Consider the following 21,133-nt stretch of genomic DNA (forward strand, 5'->3'; position numbering starts at 1 on the left):
GGAAACGTGTCATACAGCTTTGTTTGACAGAAATGAAGGAGAAAATCTTTTGTTCATTTGTTTGTTTGTTTCTACATGAGCTTTGATCATTCTCTGTAAGATTAAGCTCAGCTATTGAACGGCGTATATTTTAAAGTAAAGGCTTTGAAACAGAGGTGTGGACTCGAGTCACATGACTTGGACTCGAGTCAGACTCGAGTCATTAATTTTATGACTTTAGACTTGACTTGAAAAAATGTTCTAAGACTTGTGACTTGACTTGGACTTTTACACCAATGACCTGGGACTTGAATTGGACTTGAACCGGTTTACTTGAAAAGACTTGATATTTCACCCCAAATATAAAATTTAACATGCATATTATATAGAGATTGAAAATGTGACGTCATTCAGGGGTAAAACCGCAAAGGATTCTGGGAACTCGTGGCAAGAGGTACTAGCGAACGCAGGCTTTCAATTGAAATCAGTCACACAGCGATAAAAAGAAACACAAAAATGTCAAGAAGCTGTTGTATTATTAACTGCAATAGCCGGTCGCATGACAGCCACGGGAAGCCGACGGGTAAAGAGATCGGTTGTTATCGGATTACGTCGTTGAAGAGAAATTGTTCGAGCCATGTTTCCGAAGTAACAAAGTGGCGACGGATGGCCTGGATTGCAGCCATCCAAAGACCAAATATAACGTCCCAGAACACTCCAGCTCACAGGTTAGTCTGCTCCAAGCATTTCCACAAAGGTCAGAGTTTTGTAGTAGTTAATACGTCATTTTTATAACATAATTGGTGATATAGGTTACAAGCAAGTCTGGCGCTGAACAGAAATGGTCGCGCTATGCTCCTTTATTTATTGTGCATAAATAGTGAATTGTCCTGACACAATATTGTGTTTCGCTTCTGTTATTATGGTACATTGACAAAAACATATACTTTTATTCACAGGATAAAACAGTTGTTTTGTATCACTAATTGTCCAGTGCGATTACAACATACAGTACTATTGTCACTGCTACATTTCTGTAACGCGTACCAGAAATTATTTCCACTACTAATTAATTACCCTTGAGCTCAAAGGTCCTATTAATAAACGGTTAACGAATGTGTATTTATGAAGACGATTTGTGAGACTGGTAAACTTATGATAGGTACGATGATCTTTCGTTCTACACGGTGCATTTCAAGGTCCTGCACCCATCCGTCGGTAAACTGTACCTGGGCTTGTTGCAGTGACCTGAAGTTACTAAACTTCACGAGTGTATGCACTCACTCCAAGAACCGTATGATTATAAATATGAGCGTGGTGAAAGTTGGGCAGCACGCTAACGTCTTTTGTCCACTCTGTGTGCTCATAAGGGTCTGACCCTTTCACTGGTTTGATTTTTTTCCTCGTATCTTTTCTTTGACTTTTCATCAAGTCTGTCTTTGTACGGACCGGCATTGTTCTCCTTCGTTTTGTACATACCTATTTGGGGGCGAAGAAAAAGCAAGAATTTATTGGAACCGAAGAATGAATGTTTTGCGGTGCTGCAAATGCTTGCATTTGATGCGGTACTTGGATTGTTTTGCCACGAGTTCCCAGCATGCAATGCGCGAAAGTCACGTGGTCTGTCAATCTCTATACCCTTCAGTCTTTTCACGTATCCCAGCCTGGTCTCCCACCTTGTCTAGGTCATGACCTCTTTGAAGGAGTTGTGTCATATGATCTAGCACTGTACCTGAAGAACATTATAAAAAATAAAAAATGGTTCACATACTCCCTTTTAACTCATTCACTGCCATTGACGTCTATAGCCGTCAATTGCAGTGAATGAGTCAATGGGTTTAACTCATTCACTGCCAATGGCTGGCAGTGAATGAGTTAAACAGACGCATTAAACAGTTTAAATATAAAGGATCCGAAGCACTTACAAAGCCATGTACTGTCAAACCTGACGGATCCAAATTATCAGGGCAAGCCGTTCAAAACTGGAACCTTTTGAGATTGCTGCCAGTTTTGATTGGTGACAAAGTACAAAACCATGAGGATGAAGTATGGCAGTTAGCTCTCCAGTTGAAAGATATTGTGGATCTTATTTGTGCTCAGAGCATTTCCTTGTCCCAGATAGCATTTGCTGACATTTTGATCCAAGAATATTTGGAGATGAGAAAGATGTTGTTTCCTGGAATTCAACTAAAACCCAAGCACCACTATTTGCGCCATTATTCAGCACTGTTGTTGAAATTTGGTCCATTGATGAGGTTATGGACGCTTAGGTTTGAATGTAAACACAGTTACTTCAAAAGATGTGCCAGACACTTGAAAAGCTTCAAAAATATTTGTCAAACTTTGTCAACACGTCATCAGATGTATCAGGCTTATCTTTTAGCAGGGCAAGAATGCCGTGAACTGCTGCAAGTCAAGGAGAGCTGTGCGTTTTATCCCAACCTCTACAGTGACACTATTCAGCATGCGGTCAGGGAGTTAGCTTTTTCAGAAAGCAATACCACAGTTACCACAGACATTCAGTACAAGGGCACTGCATATAAAAAGGGACAGTTTCTTGTGTACAGAAATGACGAGTGTACGGAGTTTGGTGAACTTCTACTCATCTTGATTCAAAATGACACATCTGTGTATGTTCTAATGGATATCCACAAAGGCATCTTCCTCTCAGAATACCATCTGTATTCTGTGACAAAGGACAGTCTTGGGTTACAGTGTATCAACATTAATGACCTGCCTGATTTCTATCCTTTGGTATCATACATTCTTGAAGAATACCGAATCATTCCACTAAAGCATAGTATTGTGGCAAAATAATGTCCAACTAATAGCTCACTTCTCACTGTAAATAGTTTAACATTAATATAAGTGTTACCTGATCCATACCCTGCTCAAGTGTATGAACTGTATGTGATTTTCTATTTTGTTTGGAGGTGGCATTTCTTCTTCAGTGCAAGTATGAGTGACTCAGAGCGAACCTTCCTAGATGTCGCCATCACGGAAGTCCTACCAGAACTTCAAGCTGTGAACAAAAACATCCTGGAGGAGCACTTGCAGTCCATTGGAGTTGAGACAAGTGATGATCTACGCTTCGTAACGGAGGCAGATTTGATGACAGCATTAAGATCTGTACAAGCAAGAAAGCTTCTTTCTGCTTGGAAACAGAAATGTAAGTAAAAACAACAAACAACTATTCAAACTCAAAAGCAGAGATGGTCATGAACAGACATACAGTGTGAATCATAATTGTATTTGTTTTGTAATTTAAAGACCAAACTCCAGAGAACAGCTCGCTATCATCTGTGGAAGCCTCATCAACCCAGTCGCTGTCATTGCTCTGACTTTCACCCCAAAGTCTATCGTCGACCTCCTCCAGCAGCCCAGGATGTGACACACAATGGGATGACAACTTTGAAATTCCATGGAGTAAACTTCCTGCAGAAGTGATGCATTTTCTTGAGAGGAGGAAAAGGCCTCGCCCAAAACTGAGGAGGCAAATGGTCCGGATTGTTGTGACTGAGATGATGGAAAAATGCCCACATGTAGGTAGAAAACATTCAATTGACGTTGCAAAAAAAAATGGTGGCAAAATATCCCAATTCTCTGCAAGATTTAATAGAGGGTGATATTGTTGGTGCAGGCTACCTTTCACTTGTCAAACAGTTGCAGAACAGAATTGAAAATGTAAGGCGCACTTCAACACCCAAAATAAGAAAAAGAAAACATCAGACTGACTCAGACCACACAGACGAGATCCCTTTAGAAGAAAGAGCAGCCATGCAGGATATATACGGGTGCATTAAATGGAATGTAGAATTTCTGCCTCTTGAAGAAACTCCAGAGAGCCAACAGCAAAAGATGGAAAAACTCAAGGTGATGTTCCAGCAAGCTGATGCCAATCCAGAAGAGGTTAAAAGTCTAATGAAGTCCACTTACTACACACAACGTCAACATGTCAATCAGGGGAAAAGTATCAAATGCCTTAGGGAGGAGTGGCCGTTTTGGTTTGATGAACTTGGCATGTCTGTCCACTTCAAGGAACTTACCCGGTTGTTCAGTCTGACGTCACTAGCCGTGTCTGGGTCTAAACTCCGCTGCAGGTCCATATATCAAACGATCACTGTGGCATTACTGAGAGTTGAAAAACTGTCTAAAGTCTTTCATCTTTAATAAAATGATCAGCGTTCTGCTCTACCAGGTGTAACAATTGAGTTTAACATCCAGGCATCCATGAAAACGGAATTTATGACATTTAACGGAGTTAGAAGTTAGCAGGGAGATAGCTCGCTAGCTTCTATCTAAATACAATATAGCATGTCCTGACTGCGGGGTTTTGGAAACAAATTAAAACGTACAGCTTTCTTATCACTTCCAGCATAAATGAAGACAGAAAACTAAACAGCAGTGACGTTTAGGGTTGCCAACCGTCCCTTAAAATACGGAATCGTCCCGTAACAAAAGTACACGTCCCGTATTGAGCTAATAAGGGACGCACTTTGTCCCGTAATACAGTGAGAATCAAAAGTAGTCTATAACTTTTAATGGAATTAACGCTTTGTTTGAAAACATAATTCCCAGCCCCTCTCCTGCTTTGTGACCAATGAGCTGACAGCACACTTATGACAATTCGAGTATGACAATTCAGATTACCGCTCATCTCATTGGTCGAGGAAAGGTCGCTTACGGAGAAAAAACCGGAAGACAACAGATGACCACAACAAGAAGCATGGCCAACAGGGAAACAAACGCCGTCACTGCGGTGCAAGTCTCGGATGACAGTACACCTAAAGCTGGGCAGACACTGTGCGATTTTTACAGTCACGTTATTCAGCTCCTGCTCAAACTGCACGATTGACTCGCAGGGGTTAGAAGTTGGTAGGTCACGATGCAGGGTCTCACACTATACCGCCCGATGCTCTGATGCGACCTGAGTGCTCACACTGTGCCTCCATAAAATTAAGGTTATAACAGAAAATCTGTCGCTCGCTCTCTCTCCGTCTTACACTCACACAGACACACCACTACCATCAACTTTGCTAAATTGCTAATGAAAAACATTGATCGGGCAGCTGTGACTGAGCAGCAATGTAAATCCAACTATTTTCACGGTTGTTGTGGTCGTGATAATTTTGTGATGCCACATCGAAAAGGCTCGGATGAGCTTTTCAAAGTTCTACAAGTTGTGCCTCCATCGCTTGTGTCCAGATCACACGCTGCACAGCCGTGCTGCTCCATCTTTTACACCAACGTTTACGTGTTTGCGCGCGAGCAGTGTGAGTGGCTATGGTGAGACCCTCACGAGCGATTGATGATCGGGAGCTGGTCGTGAGGTGTTAATCACTTCTCGTTACCCCACGTATACTACACGATGCACGATGAAGGCCAAAATCGGTCCGATCACTCAAAAATCGGCTCAAAATGGGCCTAAAACCGCACAGTGTAAGCCCAGCATTAGAGCAGCAATGTTTGTTTGCTCAGAGAAAGGGAAAAATGGGAAAAGGAAAACACCTGGCTGGAAAAAGTTAATATGGGCATGTGCAGTGAATATCAGCGCTATGTGGCCAGAAGTGTGATAATATAATTTATTTTGTGTAATAAACATGATTACAACAAATAGATGACTAATACATAAAAGTAATACATAGATGAATAATGATGATGAGTTATGATGCGTAATCATGGGAACAAGCGGGTTTACAAACAGGAGCAGCTGATTAGGATTAGAAAAGCTGAAATAATACCTCAACTGAAGCCAATTGTACTAAATGCACTAAATGTGCACTGTTACAAGAATGTTTTTCTTTCTATTGTTTTCTATTATTTTAAGTTAAGCAGGACAGAGTTCTTTTAAAGAAAGATTTACTTATATTCTCAAAAGTTAAGCATGACAGGCTTCTGTTTAAGAAAGAGACCTGTTTTACTGTGTTAATGTTGTCATTTTGAGCTAAAAATAAATGGCTAAATGATCATTTGTTTCACATGTGTTCATATCACAAAGAATACACATCTACTTAAATCAAATTCAAGTCAAAGGGTTAAAAAAATAATTTCACACACAAAAAAAGAGCTAGAAAATTCACCACACTGGGAAGGGTGAAGACAACTGGGTCGCCCGGCCCTGGCCACGAGGTGTCCCTTATTTATTTTTCAGGGAGTTGGCAACCCTAGTGACGTTTGTAGGGTTACTGAAGTTGGGCTAGCTGGTATATAATGATGTGCTACGTGACCGCTAGCGACATAGCTATGTTAGCATAATATAAACAAGCTAACTTTTTTTTCCACTCGATAAAAGTTAACATGAGTTTTCTCGGTGGTCAGAAACAAATGTAATCGCATGGCAGGATGCTGTAAGAGGACCAAACTTCAGCCAGGAGAACAACTGAGATAATCCATCCACAATACGAGGTTAGTCATTCATATACTGCTGCATGGGCTGGGCTGTAGTTACATCCTAAGATTTTAAAAACTGAGCTTAAATAAATGATTAGCGGTAATAAAAGCCGAGGGAGGTCAACAGGGATCACTGACTGTTTTAGGAGCTTTTGAGATCAAATAGAAGAAAATACATAACATTAAACATGTTAACAACACAAAAGCCATATTAAACGCAGACTACTTTAGACCCGGAAGTAGGATTCGTCGCGTCATCACTGAACAACCGGACTGGGATTGACCTCAAAGAGACATTCACACGAAATTTGGATTTGAAGGGGAAAAGGCTTATGGACTACTTGACCACAGTTGCTGTCAGCAAAAGCAAGGTGTTGCTTCAGACTTATGCAAGGCTTCAGAGGATGCGGGGACCGCAGAGTGGCTGCTCAGATGATATGAAAGAGATGGTCCTGCTTCTGCTCAGCTACTTTGAAGAGAAGGAGGAGTCCATGCTTCTCTGTGTTGAAGATACATGTCTGGCAGATGAGGTACAACTGGAGCAAGTGTCTCTGACACCCACTATTATCGTGTGTGGTAAGTCTGTTTCATAGCTCTTTCTCTCTCTCTTTTTTTTTAAGTGCACTTTTTATAGATTGTCATGTGACTGCCGTGTTTATTGATATAACCTGTTAAATAATTTGTTGACAGGACAGTCCTGCTATTCCTCAAGAAGATACACGCTGAGTATTGATCGGAACCTCGTCAGCACAAACATATCCTCCTTCATTTCTGCACTGTGCCTCGTGTTCGGGAGCTACTACAATTTCAACATCCATTATCCATCTGAGCTGGCTTCCACTTTAGAGTTTCTTCAGAGGTGAACAAATATGGCTTTGTTATTTCTCATAACTGAGACTCTGGGATCTGGAGTCTGGCTTTGATGTGGTTCGAGTCCAGGTCTGGCTCTGAGTCTCGGTCGGCTTTGGAGCCGGTTTCAGTTGTTTTTTCAGTTTTTTGTTGTTGGTTTTTTTTTGTTTGTTTGGTTTTTTTTAAATACATTAACAGTCTGAATCCGGGTCCAAGCCTGGCCGAGACTCAGGGCTAGACCAAGCGTCAGCTGACGTCTGACTACCTATAACCTTTGCTTTGGATTTTAACAATGCTAAAGTGTGACATATCACTGCAGAAGACACTCGTGAAGGGTGCCAATACTTTTGACCATGCATTGTTCACTTCCCCACAGCATTTTGGTTATACTTTGTCTTGAACGTGGTCATGGCCATGACTGTGTGTATATATGTATATACTTAATTTTTACTTACTTTGTACATGTATTTTAACTGATCAATTATAAAAATGCTTAATAAACTTTTATATGATTTTTATTCTACAGGTGTTTCTTCTCCATAAACCCAGAAAAAGGAACCAAAGTAGAGAATAAAAACTCAAAGCGTCGTCTCAGTGTGAACCCTCGAGTCCTCACCCTGATTCAGGATCTCGCCGACCACGAGTGGCGCTAAGCCTAAATCTTGACTCTCTGTGGACTGTTAGTTTTATTTTGTTAATTTTGTTCCACAATGTGTACTGGAACCTTTTACTGGTCGAATGCATGAAGCCAATTCATGAAGATGTTCTTTCTTTGTAGGAATGTTCTTTATTTACATAAGAAAAGAAAAAAAACAACATGCTGCTACTGCAGTGTTTTTAGACCACATGTGTAGGTGTGTTTCACCACGTGGTTTTGCTGATGTTTTCTTACCAGGGCCATGGTTGTGGTGACAGCAGGGTGCGTGTTGCGTTGCACGGTGATTATGATCATTTTTGGCACAATATGTGTTTTTTGTTTTAAAGTCTTAACAGGTTATTTAACTTTTTCTGGTGGAGGGTCTAACAAATGCTTGTTTCATGAACATGGTTCTTGCTTTGCAGGAATGTTCCACAGCTTTTATAGCCTATATTTTGATTGAATTGTGTAGTTGCTGTGTGCCTTGCATATTGTGTTAGTTGGAAAAAATGCATCCAATTGCTGTCATTTGGCTAATCTGGCTGCAAAATAAATTTCCCAAAAGTGATATTTTCCACTCTTGTGTTTTCTCAAGATGTATTTTTGCATGTTTGGGTGTAGGCGTAGCAGTAACAAATTTGCTGGTTTATGGTTAAAATTTTACATTAAAACATAAAATATACAGCATAGTAATGGATTTTATGTATAATATACAGAGCAGCTCCATTTAATATGCACAGTTTCACCGTTGTTCTACCATTTTAAATTAGTTTTTTGTTCCATATTTCCCTGTTAATTTTACAATTTATGGATCCACAATAAGCATTTATTACTTGTAAAAGATACAGGAAATAGTCTATTTATATATAACATCAACGTGTGAAATTAACTTCGTTTTTCTGTAGATTTAACAGTTTTAATGTGAGTTTCATTCACTGTAAATCAATTTACATATTGCATCTGTAACGCGATATACTGTGCTGCTGTATTTTTTTAGGAAGTCCCTGGTAACCCCAGCTGCCAGCGTTTTCCTGTAAAAACAGCACTTTTTTTTTTTTTTTTACAGTGTACTTATCGCTATTATATACTCTGTATTTATATATGTGTATATATGGTATATTTCTATTCTTGCATCCTTTTGCAGCTTCTGTTGGAGCTGTGCTACTGGAAACAGAATTTCCCAGAGGAACCCACCTGAGGGATTAATAAAGTTTTATCGGATTTTTCTAATTTAATCTCTTTCTTTATGAAACACCTCGAAGTAAACGTAGTTCCTTGTTTGCAGATAAGGAGCATGAGCATTTCCATTTAGTGATTAACTAACATACACACATGAATCCAAGAATGTGGCAGTTACTGTCCAGGTTACACACACACACACACACACACACACACACACACACACACACACACACACACACGAGAATTAGGCCCTAAACAGTCAAAGAAAGTCAGATTAACAAGCTGTTTTCTTTCCTGGCATTTGGAATATTTTTCTTTTAGTCTCAAAATACTTAAGTAAATAATTAAATAAAATAAATACGCCAATAAATAACTACACCTGCACATTTTTCACTGACCATAATCATGCTACCTTTTTTTATCCTCTTGATAGTCACAAATCTGTCACTTATTGAGTCAAGCATGAGCAAATAAGGTGAAGTTACTTTTGTCATATGAGGTCATTCTGAAGAGCTTACTCTGTGCTGCAATAACCCGATGGATACATGGAAAAAAAATAACAACATTTTATTGTGCAAGTGCATTTTCATTCTGTTACATTTGAAACACCTGAGTAAATGTCATAACAAAAAAAAAAATTACATTCCAACTTTTTTTAAAGACACACTTAACATAAATATTTATTTATTATTTCTGCTACTCCAATAGAAATAATAATTTCTGTAAGTTTTCCATTAGGTATTTAGCCCATTTATGCAAATAAATGCTATACTTTTTTTCTACACACTACACTACAATCAGTCTAAAAAGTTGCAGTCTACAAGGCAGATGGATGAAGGCGTGGCTCACATCGCAACCCGTATCATAACACAAAATGTGAATCCTCACGTGGAATTGAAATGCATTTGTTTACTCACCACTTCCTCAGTGGGAGACCGCAGCCTGGTGGCTTAATGATATTAAAAGCTGTAAAGTATCTCCAACATGGCTCCCTCTTCCAGCACAAATATGACAGAATTATACTCGAAAAGTGGAAAACTTGAGATTACCCAGCCAGTCTGCTCAGAAATCATCTAACAGTGAACTCTGACAGAACATCGTCCCACACACAGACACACTCTCTCTTCCCACATGCTCACTCACTCACACTCACACGTGTGGGGTGTTGACCTTGAACTAAATCTTGAGTGACATGTTAATTATTGTTTCTTATTGTTATATGTTATATGTTATGTTAATTATTGTGTAACCCAAATAATTTTTCTTTTTCGCAAACACTTTTGAACAAGTTAAGAGACATTACAAAGTTAACAAACATGGACCCCAAGATTAATTTACTGTAAGAAGCAATCTTAACAGCAAAAATTACAATACTGGCAAGATGTATTTTTTCTTAAATCACATTATGACATATCATTAATGTCATCTGAAGGAAAAAAATATTGACCTCACGTCACCACGTTCTCAAGTCATCACATTCACAAAGTTGTGTGTCCATGTCGGCAATAGCCCATCAACCTTTTACGGCAGATTACTATTGCTATTAATGTTACAAACATAAATAATTTTCATATTTCGTAACATATGCTTGAGCCTTTGCTCAAACTGTAATCCAAATGATTATTTAAAAGATAACAGTGTCTGTAATTAATACTAATTATTATTACTGGTATAGTCATACAATGAAAGCAATCAGAATTATTTTTGACCAAATATAAATAACTGGCATAGAAACAGAACCAGCCACCCTAGGCATGTAATCTCTCTAGCGTGTCCTCGGTCAACCCTGAGGCCTCCTCACATCTGAAAACATCTTTATTAAATGCGCTCATATTTACACTGTACGTATAGCATTGTAAATAAATCCAAAATAACTTTTGAACACTCATTCGTCCATTGGTCTCTCATCAGCATGTGCAGCATAATAATCAGATTTTGCTGAGCCAGAGTGGAAAAAAATATCTCTTATTATTTTCTTAAGTAGGCCTATTTTCATTTAGAATACATGGTTCCTGGCCATAAACACACACACATGCAACCATATTTTTATGACAATATGGTTTTAAACATAGGCAAGGTTATTTACCATAGACACAATTATCTACTGTTAAATTCAAAATGGCTTAAAGAAGTTTAAGGCCTGTGTTATTTCCAGGTTTTCCCGAGACTAGGAACAGAAATATTTTTTTTGGCATTCACTGATTGTAAACTCTAAATCCTTCATGGTCAAACTGTCGACACTGTTATACACTGAGGCGCCTAAAGAAGAACATCTGAAGTAAACAGTCAGAACTGCAGCGCCGTGCCAACAAATCAAAGATGTCACTCCGCAATTTACCTACTTGACAGCTTTGGCTTCTTATCATTTTGCCCTTTATTTCTCAAAGTAAACAAAAATCTAGCTGTCAAAGGAGATAGCGGCCATATTTAAGCATGGGCTAAACAACTACTCATTAACAATTAGACCGAAGAGGAGTCTTGAGACTTTCTTGTTGATGTTCTTGAAGCTGTTTGTCCAACTGTCTGGTGATGTTTCTGAAAAGAAAAAAAAAAAAAAGGTTATAAAAGGGAAGCAAAACATCTTTTTATCCATTCAGTTTTGTGTATGTGTTTTTGCATACCTGCAGGTTATTGTAATGTCTCTGGCTTCTACAGTGTAGGTCTTTGGCAGTGCTCTCAGCTACATAGAAAACTGAGCACAGGCTACATAAATACCCCGTTTTAGGGACAACATGCTCTTGACCTGATAAGGAACAGAAAAAGGAACAGAACGTTACAAAAAAATAACTGAGTAAATCTCTGGAACTAAACAGATTTTATTTATTATTTGTGTTTGTTTCTCACCAAGTGGGATGCTGGGGTTAAAAGGCGGCAGGTCCAAGTTATCAGTGACACAAGGAGACTGAGAGCGAGATCGCTTTGCTTCAGGTTCGACAAGATCACTTCTTTGTTTCCCAAAAGCTGAAGAAGAAAAAAAAAAAAACTGTCAACAAATCCTTTAAACCTGTCAACAAATTATTTTGCAGCTATTGCAGAAACTAATTCAAAGGTATTAATTAAAAAAAATTGCTTTGTACTGTAACACTGAAGTATTAACTTTTTTTTCCAAACAAAAATGACAAATTTCAGTTGTTCCAAATCTCCTGATAATGACAGAAAAAAATACTGGCAACCAGGAAAGCTGCAACTTTATAATTTTATCGACTTCAAAATTGATTTTTAGAACGATGCATTTAAAATCAGCTCGGTGTGAATTGTGAGCGAAAACAGTTCCTTGAACCTTTACGGGCGGTCCTTCTCTGTCCTTGCTTCTCCTCTCCTAGTCTCTGGCTATCAGCATAGTCAGAGCTGGACTGCTTCCCAGCAGATGTGGTTTCCATACTGGATTGTCTATCTGCTTCCTCCAATTTCCAAATCTCTGTTTGGCCTTCACTTGACAATCCAGACACCACTTGGTCCGGGGATGATAAACGTGATAAGGAATCAAGTGAAGAGGGAGGCAGTGATTCTGTTCTCTCATCTTTTGTGCTTTCTTGCGTCAATCTAGTAGATTTTCTCACTACAGGAGAAAACAATAAATTCCTTTAGTTTCATGTTGGTCTGACATGACTATGTAACAGATGTAGTTGTTTGTGTGTTACCATGTGTCTGTCTTGTTCTCTTCTTGGCTTGACCGCTTGTCCTGGTTGTTACCACTTTTTCTTTTTCAGCAATCTCCCACAGTTTATCAACCGTTACAAAGCTCCCATTCTCCTCTAATGCATGAAATCAAATAAAGACTCAAATTAAACTTGAAACCTTTTATTTTCATAACAGAAAACACTGTCCTATAGGTGTGCCACAGAGTACTACTCTGGGACTACTATTTTATTTCTGTAAACAAATTATTGTTAATTTTCAGTGAAAATAATGTTTAACTTTATGCTGAAACTGTTATGTATAGTGAAAGAAAGTTTCTGACTTACATTAACTCTAAAAACAGAAATGTTTCGTAGCTCCCAAAACGTTCTCTGAATTTCAATTGCAAGTTACTTTTATTATAATCTCATTTTTCTTCATTTACTTCCATTAGTTTCACATTGCAGATGGCAATAAGAAAAATAATAAGAATAAGCAATACTTTATTTATTCCATATCTGGTAAATTCTTTAAACTGACTTAAAATGCAAAAGTAAAGTAAGATCTTCAAGAAGATCTAGTCTTCCTTTTGGGCTAATTGCCTATGACTTTCCATTAATAAATATGTCAACAATAACCCAGTGTTTAGATAATTAACAGTTATTCAAAGTATCTATCTGGAAGTTTTTGAAATTTCCCTGCAAAAGCAGTCTGGATTTAAATACAGAATATAGCAGACCTGTGCCATCATCCTGTTTGCAGTAAGCAGATCTTGAACTTTTCTCACCTTCATATTTAGTTGCTTTCTCCTCCCCGTCATCACCTGCTTCATCTATAGTCACAAAAGCCTACAACAAGACATGCAAAATATTTTGCATTAAAGTTTAAATTATCACTACAAATAAAAAAGAGCACATGTTTAAAGAGCAACTTTACCTCTGGGTTTGAGGACTCCACTGATTGATTATCTTGGCAGTCTGACACAGACGGCAGAGTGTCTTTTTCATCATCTATAGTTGACTCTTCTGTACTCTGGTCTCTGGTAAGCTGATCATCGGCTATCTCATCCTCAACAGAGTCAAGAATTTGATATGTGTCCTCTTCAACAGCTACTTTATCAGACGGATCATCTTTCAGTGGATTTCCTTTTATAGTTACTTTCTTTAGTCTTCCCCTTTTTGCTTTTTCTGTGAGCATAACAGAATCATCCGAGTCCAATATTTTATAAATATCGTCCTCCTCATGTAGGTCTCTTATGAAGTGACTTCTTCTTGTTGGCGTGCTCTCTTTTACAGGTCCTTTCTCTTTTGTCTTTGGAGTTTCCTCCTTGTTTGGCGCCAGTGAATCTCTGGCAGGTGTAGGTCTGCTTCTTGTTTGTATCTTGTCTTTTTTCAAGAATTCTTTGGTTGTTCTTGTCATGATGGTTAGTGGGCCACTAGAAGCCTTGTTCTCAGTGGAGTATAAAATCTCATACTTAGCATCCTCTTTTCCATCACGTTTGTTAAAAGGCTCTGTTAATGTCTTTTTATCATTGTTTCTTCTGACAGACCTTCTTCTACCAGAACTTTCTATAGAAGAGTCATCCTGAATCGATTTATCTTCAACAGAATCTACTCTCTCATAGACCATCTCCTCAGCTGCTTTATTGACCTTCTTGACGGTGCTGTCATTTCTCTCAGTCTGGGTCTGTTTCTTTGATGATTTGCCCTTCTCTTCACCCTTAGATGTTCTGTTTTCTGGTCCACTCCTCCTTGGGGATCTATAAACTCTTTTAGCTTCATCATTTTTCTTTGTTCGTTTTACATTCTTGTCAGCTTCTAACTCTGTGTCTGTGGTCACTGGCTCATCTTCCACAGAATCAATTACCTGGAATGAATCATCCTGTTCTTCTGTGGCTTCTGTTTTTGATTTAGATACTTGGTCTCTGAGAGTTTCCAGTTTCTGGTTGTCTTCTTGTATTTCAATCTGAGCCTCAATTGAATCCAAAAGCTCAAAGCCTTCTTGTTTAGTGTCATCCACTGAGGAGCCTCTGTTGTCCTGCTTTTCTAAAGTTATTTGCTCAGGATCTTTGGAAACTTTAAAAGATTCTTCTAAAATCAATTCCTCTTTTCCCCCGCTTCCATCTCCACTGGTCCTTGGAGTTTGGTTCCCACTTGAATCCAACACTTCATTTTTATCAGCTGAATCTTTATCAGAATTGTCATCTCCTGTCATTTCCTCAGACAGCTTATTTACTGTGGAACCTTCATCTTTGACCAGATGACTGTCCCCTTCAACTGTAGTTTTTTGGTCTTCTGTAACAATTTCTAACATATGGAGAGAAGCATCTGTTTCCATTTTACTGGAGCCCTCTGTGCAGACCTCATAGTTTCTCTCAAGCAGTCCATGTACTTCCACAAGTCCAACTGAGTCAGTTTCCGTGTCGTTATCTTTGTTCCTGTCTTCAATTATCTGCTTATCACTTTTCTCATTGAGTGAATCAAGGATTTGGTAATTTTCATCATCCCCCTCATCCTCTTGATGTTTGACATTATCCTTTTTCCTGTCTTCTCTTTTGTTTTTCTTCAACTCTTTTGTGTCATCCTTAAAATCGGTTAGATCAGTCTCTACTGTTGCTTCAACAGCTACTGTTGATGCCATCTTTGATGTACAGGTTTTATAATTTAAGGATGAGGAATTTAGCGTTTCTTCTGGAGATTTGAACTTAGGATATGTTTTCGGATCAGGGGAGGCAGGAAGTGGAATCGACAGTGAAGAATGGGTCTTTCTGACCCTAGAAGAAAAGGTGCTTTTCTCAGTGGTTTCAGTCGGCTCAGATAAAGAGGAAAATGAAGAGGCAGAGCTCTTAGAGTCTTTTGAGGACCTTGTTAAGGTCTGTTTTAAGGTAGATGACGCATCTGAGCTTCGCCCTTCTCTTTCCTCTCTGGAGATCTTTTTAGCTAAAGAAGAACGTTTGCGGTTGACATCTTCTTCTGCTATGTCTTCACCAATTTCATCAATAACAACAAAGTCCTCCATGTTGAAATTTTCATCATGTTGCTCTGAAGATACAATTTCATCTACAAAATCATCCTGTCAATGAAAAGAGAGCAAAGAACAAACTCTGAAGCACTAAAATGGTTGGCTTAATAATCACTGCTGAAATACTTTGTGTAACTTCAACATCCTACATCTTATATTGAAATGCAGTTTTAAAAATAAGAAACTTTGCAAATGTTTGCACTAACTTTATCCTCGCTCTGTGTACTGCTTCCTTGAATAGTTCTTGTGAAATTGTGAAATTCAACAAAGTGAGTGTCCAGGTCAGGGTTGGGTGTGTTCTCACTGAAGTCTTGTAGACACTCTTTGAGGCTCTTCAAACTGAAATTAAAATGAAATTAAAAAAAAAAGAAAAAAATTATAGTAAAAGCTGTTTAGTTCTCAAAGAATGACTGACTATAAGATGAATTAGTGAAGCAAGAAATGCAACATCCAAGTTCTCAGCTAGTATTCCTGAACAAATAAGAGGTGCGACTTTTTTTTCTCTTTTCATTACTGATTAAATGAATCAGTTAACCTCTCCAAAAGTTGATTCTGTTGATCTGGACATAGCGTTTTCAGAGGTAGTAAAGGTTTCGTCACCCAATCTTATAACACTTTTATACCACTCAGATGAACAGAATCAACTTTTGAAGATTGACATACCTGGATGATTGAGCAGGCATCAAGAAATCATTTAACCTACTTCCAACTGTGCCAAATTATATGAAAAACAAATTTTACTAGACTTTTCTGGTGTAATGTTGTGTTGTAATGCAGTGTAGTTTTTAAAAACATTTGTCCAACCAACAAATAACTAATGGTATTTAGTTATCCACCCACAGTGGCTCAAATGTTCACTGAATACTTGATGATTCATCCTCACGTGCCTCTAACTAAATTTGAGTTGTTTTTTTGAGATGAACCAGTAATCATACTGAATACAATTTATTACTACTGCTGAGATGTTTCGGCTCCCTAAACAAAAAGACTTAAAGAGTAATTACAGGAAACAATACTCACGATTCAATGCGTCCAACTTTGCTCCTGTATAGGAGAAAAAAAAGGAATGGGTTAACTCAAGAATAAGTAAAGACAAGCCCAATCTTATAGACTCTTTGAAATACCGTATTTGTATTTATCTTGCCATAACAAACATACCAAATCTTGTTCATAGCTATGTAGTCTCTTGAGAAGATATTCTCCAACACTTTTGTTACACCACTGGATTCAGCCATTTCAATGTATATCTGAGGTAGAAGAAGAGAAAGAACCAAAGGAGGAAAAATTAAAACAAGAATAAAATATATGTCTCTAGCCAAATAGGAAGGTATTACAAACACAGGTTTGCTAAAGTAGGTAGGAACATAACATTTGGCAGACAGTCCCGTATTTTTTAATTCTTTAAGAATTAAAATGGATGAATGAAATTTAAGAGCAGCAAAATTATTTTGCTCATCATGTTTTTTGTTGACACATTGTTCTTCCTCTTGCAGCATTAAAAATCAGAACTTTCAACAATCTTTCATTTTGTGCATGCTGTCACAGCATTATTACGTTGAGAAGAACTGCTGGTCTCTTATGCAGAAAAAACTGACAATTTCCTAAAGGTGCATTTGCAGAGGTGTTCAGTACCACAAAACCCTTTGCACAAATTTTTCCAAACCAAATGGATTCAAATTGGTCTCAATAAGATGCTAATAATCCTTAAGCTTACATACTTTTGCCTATCAAAAATGTGTAACAATTAATTAAAATATGATGAGGTTCTAGGTCACATTTATGCACCCTTATAATGTAGTTCGCATCACAGGTTTCACCAGCTTTACTGATTTACCTTTTTGAAAATTACATTTAGGACTTTCTGAATATTTTACAGCTGGTTTGAACAAAACACAGCAGAAAAAGATCTGCAGACACTGTCAATCGCTGTGCTCTACACTAAAATGTAAAATAAATGCTACTGTTTGAACTATCGTACCCTGTTGGCAAGCGGCAGGAATCTGACAAAAGAAGCAAAGGATGCCACCACATCCATGACCATTGTGACAAGGGACATCAGCATTTCAGTGGTCTCCACACACAGCAGTCGCTCCTCCAGAGAGTCTGAATCTGGAACGTGCTGAAAAACAACCAAGAGTTGTTGTGAAGGATGTGGGAAAAACAAAAAACTGCAGCTTTACATCAAAACAGATTTATTCAGGTGACGAGAGACTTACAGCATTGCTCCATTGCATCATGGTTCTGTACATTGTCTCCTGAGAACAAATTAAATGACAAATGTTAAAATTTTAAAGAAAAATGTTATCGTGTATTGTTTTTAAATTCATAAATATACAACCAAACTTGTGATCAGAGTAATTTCTAAAGGGTGAAGAATAAATGTAAGATTTTGTTTCATAATTAAACCTTATTTAATGCCGATTCGTGCATTATGCATTTATTGACAATTACTGACACTTATCGACGGATTATTAAAGTTCAGTCTCTGACAAAAAAACAAAAACAAAAACTTTAATAAAAAAATAAAACAAAAAAATAAATATCTTGGTATTAAAATGTGACAAAGTATCATTTCAGTAGGATCAATTATAGTATCCAAAATTCCAAAATGTGGGTTTGCTTGGGAAAAGCAAGATGGTATCGTGTTGATCAGTTAAGCTTTCTCCAGTTTCCATACCTGACTGGTCCCAGGATGCATGTCCTGTAACACAAAATGGATGTCGAGCACCCGGCCTCCAACAGAAATTGGATTTTTAATGTGATCTTGGACAAAATCACAGCACGCATTCCAGTCACTGAAAAACACAAAAGCCTGGAGGCAATTCAAGAAGGAACGATTAAAGACCATGACAAAGTTCTATAAATATGAAATATCTGTTTGTATCGGTCTGCAGCTGCTACTCCTTACCCTCCTCTGCAGAGGTATTACTATCAAGTTGTAGAACAGTACAGTATCCAGGAAATAATGCTGCACCAGCATGGTGACGTCCTCGTACTTGTAGTTTTCTTCTGGCAAACCAGTCAACATGATTGTGGAGAACCTGGAACCTTGAGGCTGAGCTTTCTGCAAGACACAAGATTCAAAATCAAAAGAATCTTGAGGGTTAAAGGAAAATAAGAACTGTAACACCTGTACAATATACTGCCTTTGATGAACGGGTTACATTTCCACCAAGTGTGTGTTTGCACATCAGATATAATTTTGCTACCTTCCTATGCACAGTGGTTGCCAATGGTTAGTTTGGAATATTAAAAGTTACTCGCTCCAAGTTTGGGTCAACTTTAACAATTCAAGACAGTAATTTGCCATGTGAGATAGCGTGCAGGTTCTGTAATATGAGAGCCATAGCCAGCATTAACTAATATAAGCCCTGGTCTCCAGGGGAAAAAAAGTGTATTATCCATATGAGCATTGAAAGGTGTTGGCTGTTGCCACCTTGTCACAAAATAGTACTGTGTCTAAAAAGTCTGTTATTGCTTTAAACGTGAAAAAGATTTTTTTGAGATTGTTTGTAGTTTATACTAATGATGGCAACTTTTCTGCAAACACTCGCCTTTGACTAACCAAGTGGTAATGACGCTTTAAAAAGTATCATGTAAACTTTAAACAGAGACCATTCCTTTCAAAGTAAAAGTCCTGCCTTGCAACTGCAACCAACATGTTTCATAGTTTCATTATGACTACTAGTAAGGGTCAAGTGTTTGTATATACTCCACATATACTACAGGCAACTGTGGCAATTCATTACCAACAAAAGAAATCACAAGGAAGTATTTTTTATGTGGCACTTGTGAAATTGAACAAATTATTTTACCGCTACAATATAATCTACAGCATTAGCATTGCCTTAACAATATAACAGATAGCTTTAAGAGGGCCTTCAGATGTTTAAACATACAGGCAACATATTAACCTTTATTCCAGGTGCAGTTATAACTATTTGTGCAAAGTGAGTTAGAGCTATGGAAGGATTGCCCACAAGCTTACAAAACATACATGACTCAAGTTATTCATTATTATCTTTTATTCATTTATATCTTTTTTTAATTAAGCTTTGAGTAGTAGCATTTGATTAAAGCATTTATTCAATATATTCCGTATATAGATTCAGTTAGATTGTTATACATATGAGAGTGGCTTCTGTCTGGTAAAAGGTTGTGAGCTTTAGTTGGTGAGGTGAGAGGTGAGACAGAGTGCAATTGAGGTCGACACACACACACACACACACACACACACACACACACACACACACACACACACACACACACACACACACACACACACACTAGGTAAGAGTTCAGATATATTTCGCTTGTAACCGCATTTTGTGCCTGCATAAGTGACACTTTGTTGTAGGACGTGCGTCTGATGTTCCAGATATAAGCAAGAGCAAGACGAGCTACAGGAAACACCTGGCGTGGAGACGGAGACAATGTTCTTTTCAAACTGTGTCAAAAGTCATTGACAGAACGTTTGTGGTTTTAACTTATGCATGTGTTGTATCTGCTTAACGCAAGAGGGGGCGTAATAATTAGGGCTGGGTATCGTCACTGATTTCTAGAATCGATTCAATTCCGATTCACAAGGTCCCGAATCGATTCGATCCACGATTCGATTTAATTCGATTGATTCAATTCAATTCAATTTGAATCTGGGAAATTTTGACAGTCAGAAATATTATAATTCAGATCAGTACATTTACATATTTTTGTATCAAGAAAAAGGAAGCTGACACACGCAAGACTTTATCAAAGGTGTGAGCATCACAGCAGATGCCTTTGTGTCAAAGTACCTGAGGATAAAACACAGAAAAACATGAAGGTGATTTTCCTGGCCTGGGATTTTATAAAAATTTTCTGCAGTACATCAAAAACGAAAGAAAACCATTAATCAACACATGAACATTGCCTCTGGAGTTACAGCGGTTTTATTAGAGACACGGCTAAGCGTTTTGCATAATTTAAAAAAGTTTAAATTTGTTCAGTATTGTACGGCAGAAATTAGGTTTTCTTTTCGGAAGTATATATATTAAAAAAAAAAAAAAACGTCGGCCGACAGCGCTGTAAACAACGGTAGACTTGTGCGTAACAAGCAAGCAAATAATGCAGAAAATAGATTTTTAGACGGGAAACTGTTCTTGAAGTACAGAGAGAGAGAGAGAGAGAGCTGTGCATCGTGATCAAAGCAAAACAGTAAAAGTAAGAGTGAATTCATGATGATGTTTATGTGAAGCGTAGTTTGGATCTTCTTTTGCTGCTGGTTCAGTCAATATTGTTTGGAGAGACATCAAACTAACAGCTTTAGAATCGGCGCATAAAGGGCGTGAACACAAAGCGCGGACCCGCCGACAGATCAGAATCAGCGAGCTGTCGGCTTTCAGCCCCGACCGTGAGAAAGGCGACATCTAACTGATTCTGAACCGCGGGTTGTGCTGTGTGTTTAAGTCTATGTGCAGA

At 38.1% G+C, this 21,133-nt stretch overlaps 2 protein-coding genes across 4 annotated transcripts in view; one reads left to right on the forward strand and one right to left on the reverse strand.

The window, feature by feature from the left end:
• The first annotated feature begins 3,708 nt into the window (after positions 1 to 3,708).
• Positions 3,709 to 7,871, forward strand: LOC146674184 (uncharacterized). The gene is made up of 4 exons (XM_085385014.1): positions 3,709 to 4,022; positions 6,641 to 6,945; positions 7,060 to 7,228; positions 7,745 to 7,871. Exons 1-4 carry the CDS (start codon positions 3,757 to 3,759, stop codon positions 7,869 to 7,871), a joined length of 867 nt encoding a protein of 288 aa, XP_085241140.1. The 5' UTR covers positions 3,709 to 3,756.
• Positions 7,872 to 9,583: 1,712 nt separating this feature from the next.
• Positions 9,584 to 21,133, reverse strand: part of LOC146674185 (uncharacterized) — a 39,100-nt gene continuing 27,550 nt past the window's right edge. For all 3 annotated transcript variants that reach the window (XM_085394695.1, XM_085394687.1, XM_085394679.1), the window contains 14 exons: positions 18,585 to 18,740; positions 18,354 to 18,488; positions 17,893 to 17,931; positions 17,655 to 17,795; positions 16,835 to 16,923; positions 16,697 to 16,720; positions 15,883 to 16,015; positions 13,592 to 15,727; positions 13,443 to 13,503; positions 12,679 to 12,792; positions 12,318 to 12,596; positions 11,882 to 11,998; positions 11,659 to 11,780; positions 9,584 to 11,572 (listed from right to left, as the gene is read on the reverse strand). In XM_085394695.1, the coding sequence (XP_085250821.1) occupies positions 11,498 to 11,572; positions 11,659 to 11,780; positions 11,882 to 11,998; positions 12,318 to 12,596; positions 12,679 to 12,792; positions 13,443 to 13,503; positions 13,592 to 15,727; positions 15,883 to 16,015; positions 16,697 to 16,720; positions 16,835 to 16,923; positions 17,655 to 17,795; positions 17,893 to 17,931; positions 18,354 to 18,488; positions 18,585 to 18,740 (3,621 nt within the window). In that variant the 3' untranslated portion in view covers positions 9,584 to 11,497. The remainder of the gene's footprint in view (positions 11,573 to 11,658; positions 11,781 to 11,881; positions 11,999 to 12,317; positions 12,597 to 12,678; positions 12,793 to 13,442; positions 13,504 to 13,591; positions 15,728 to 15,882; positions 16,016 to 16,696; positions 16,721 to 16,834; positions 16,924 to 17,654; positions 17,796 to 17,892; positions 17,932 to 18,353; positions 18,489 to 18,584; positions 18,741 to 21,133) is intronic.

This window comes from Rhamphochromis longiceps, linkage group LG3 (assembly GCF_057381845.1).
Source record: "Rhamphochromis longiceps isolate RC_006_pf linkage group LG3, R_longiceps_female_GT1.1, whole genome shotgun sequence".
Lineage (NCBI taxonomy): Eukaryota > Metazoa > Chordata > Actinopteri > Cichliformes > Cichlidae > Rhamphochromis > Rhamphochromis longiceps.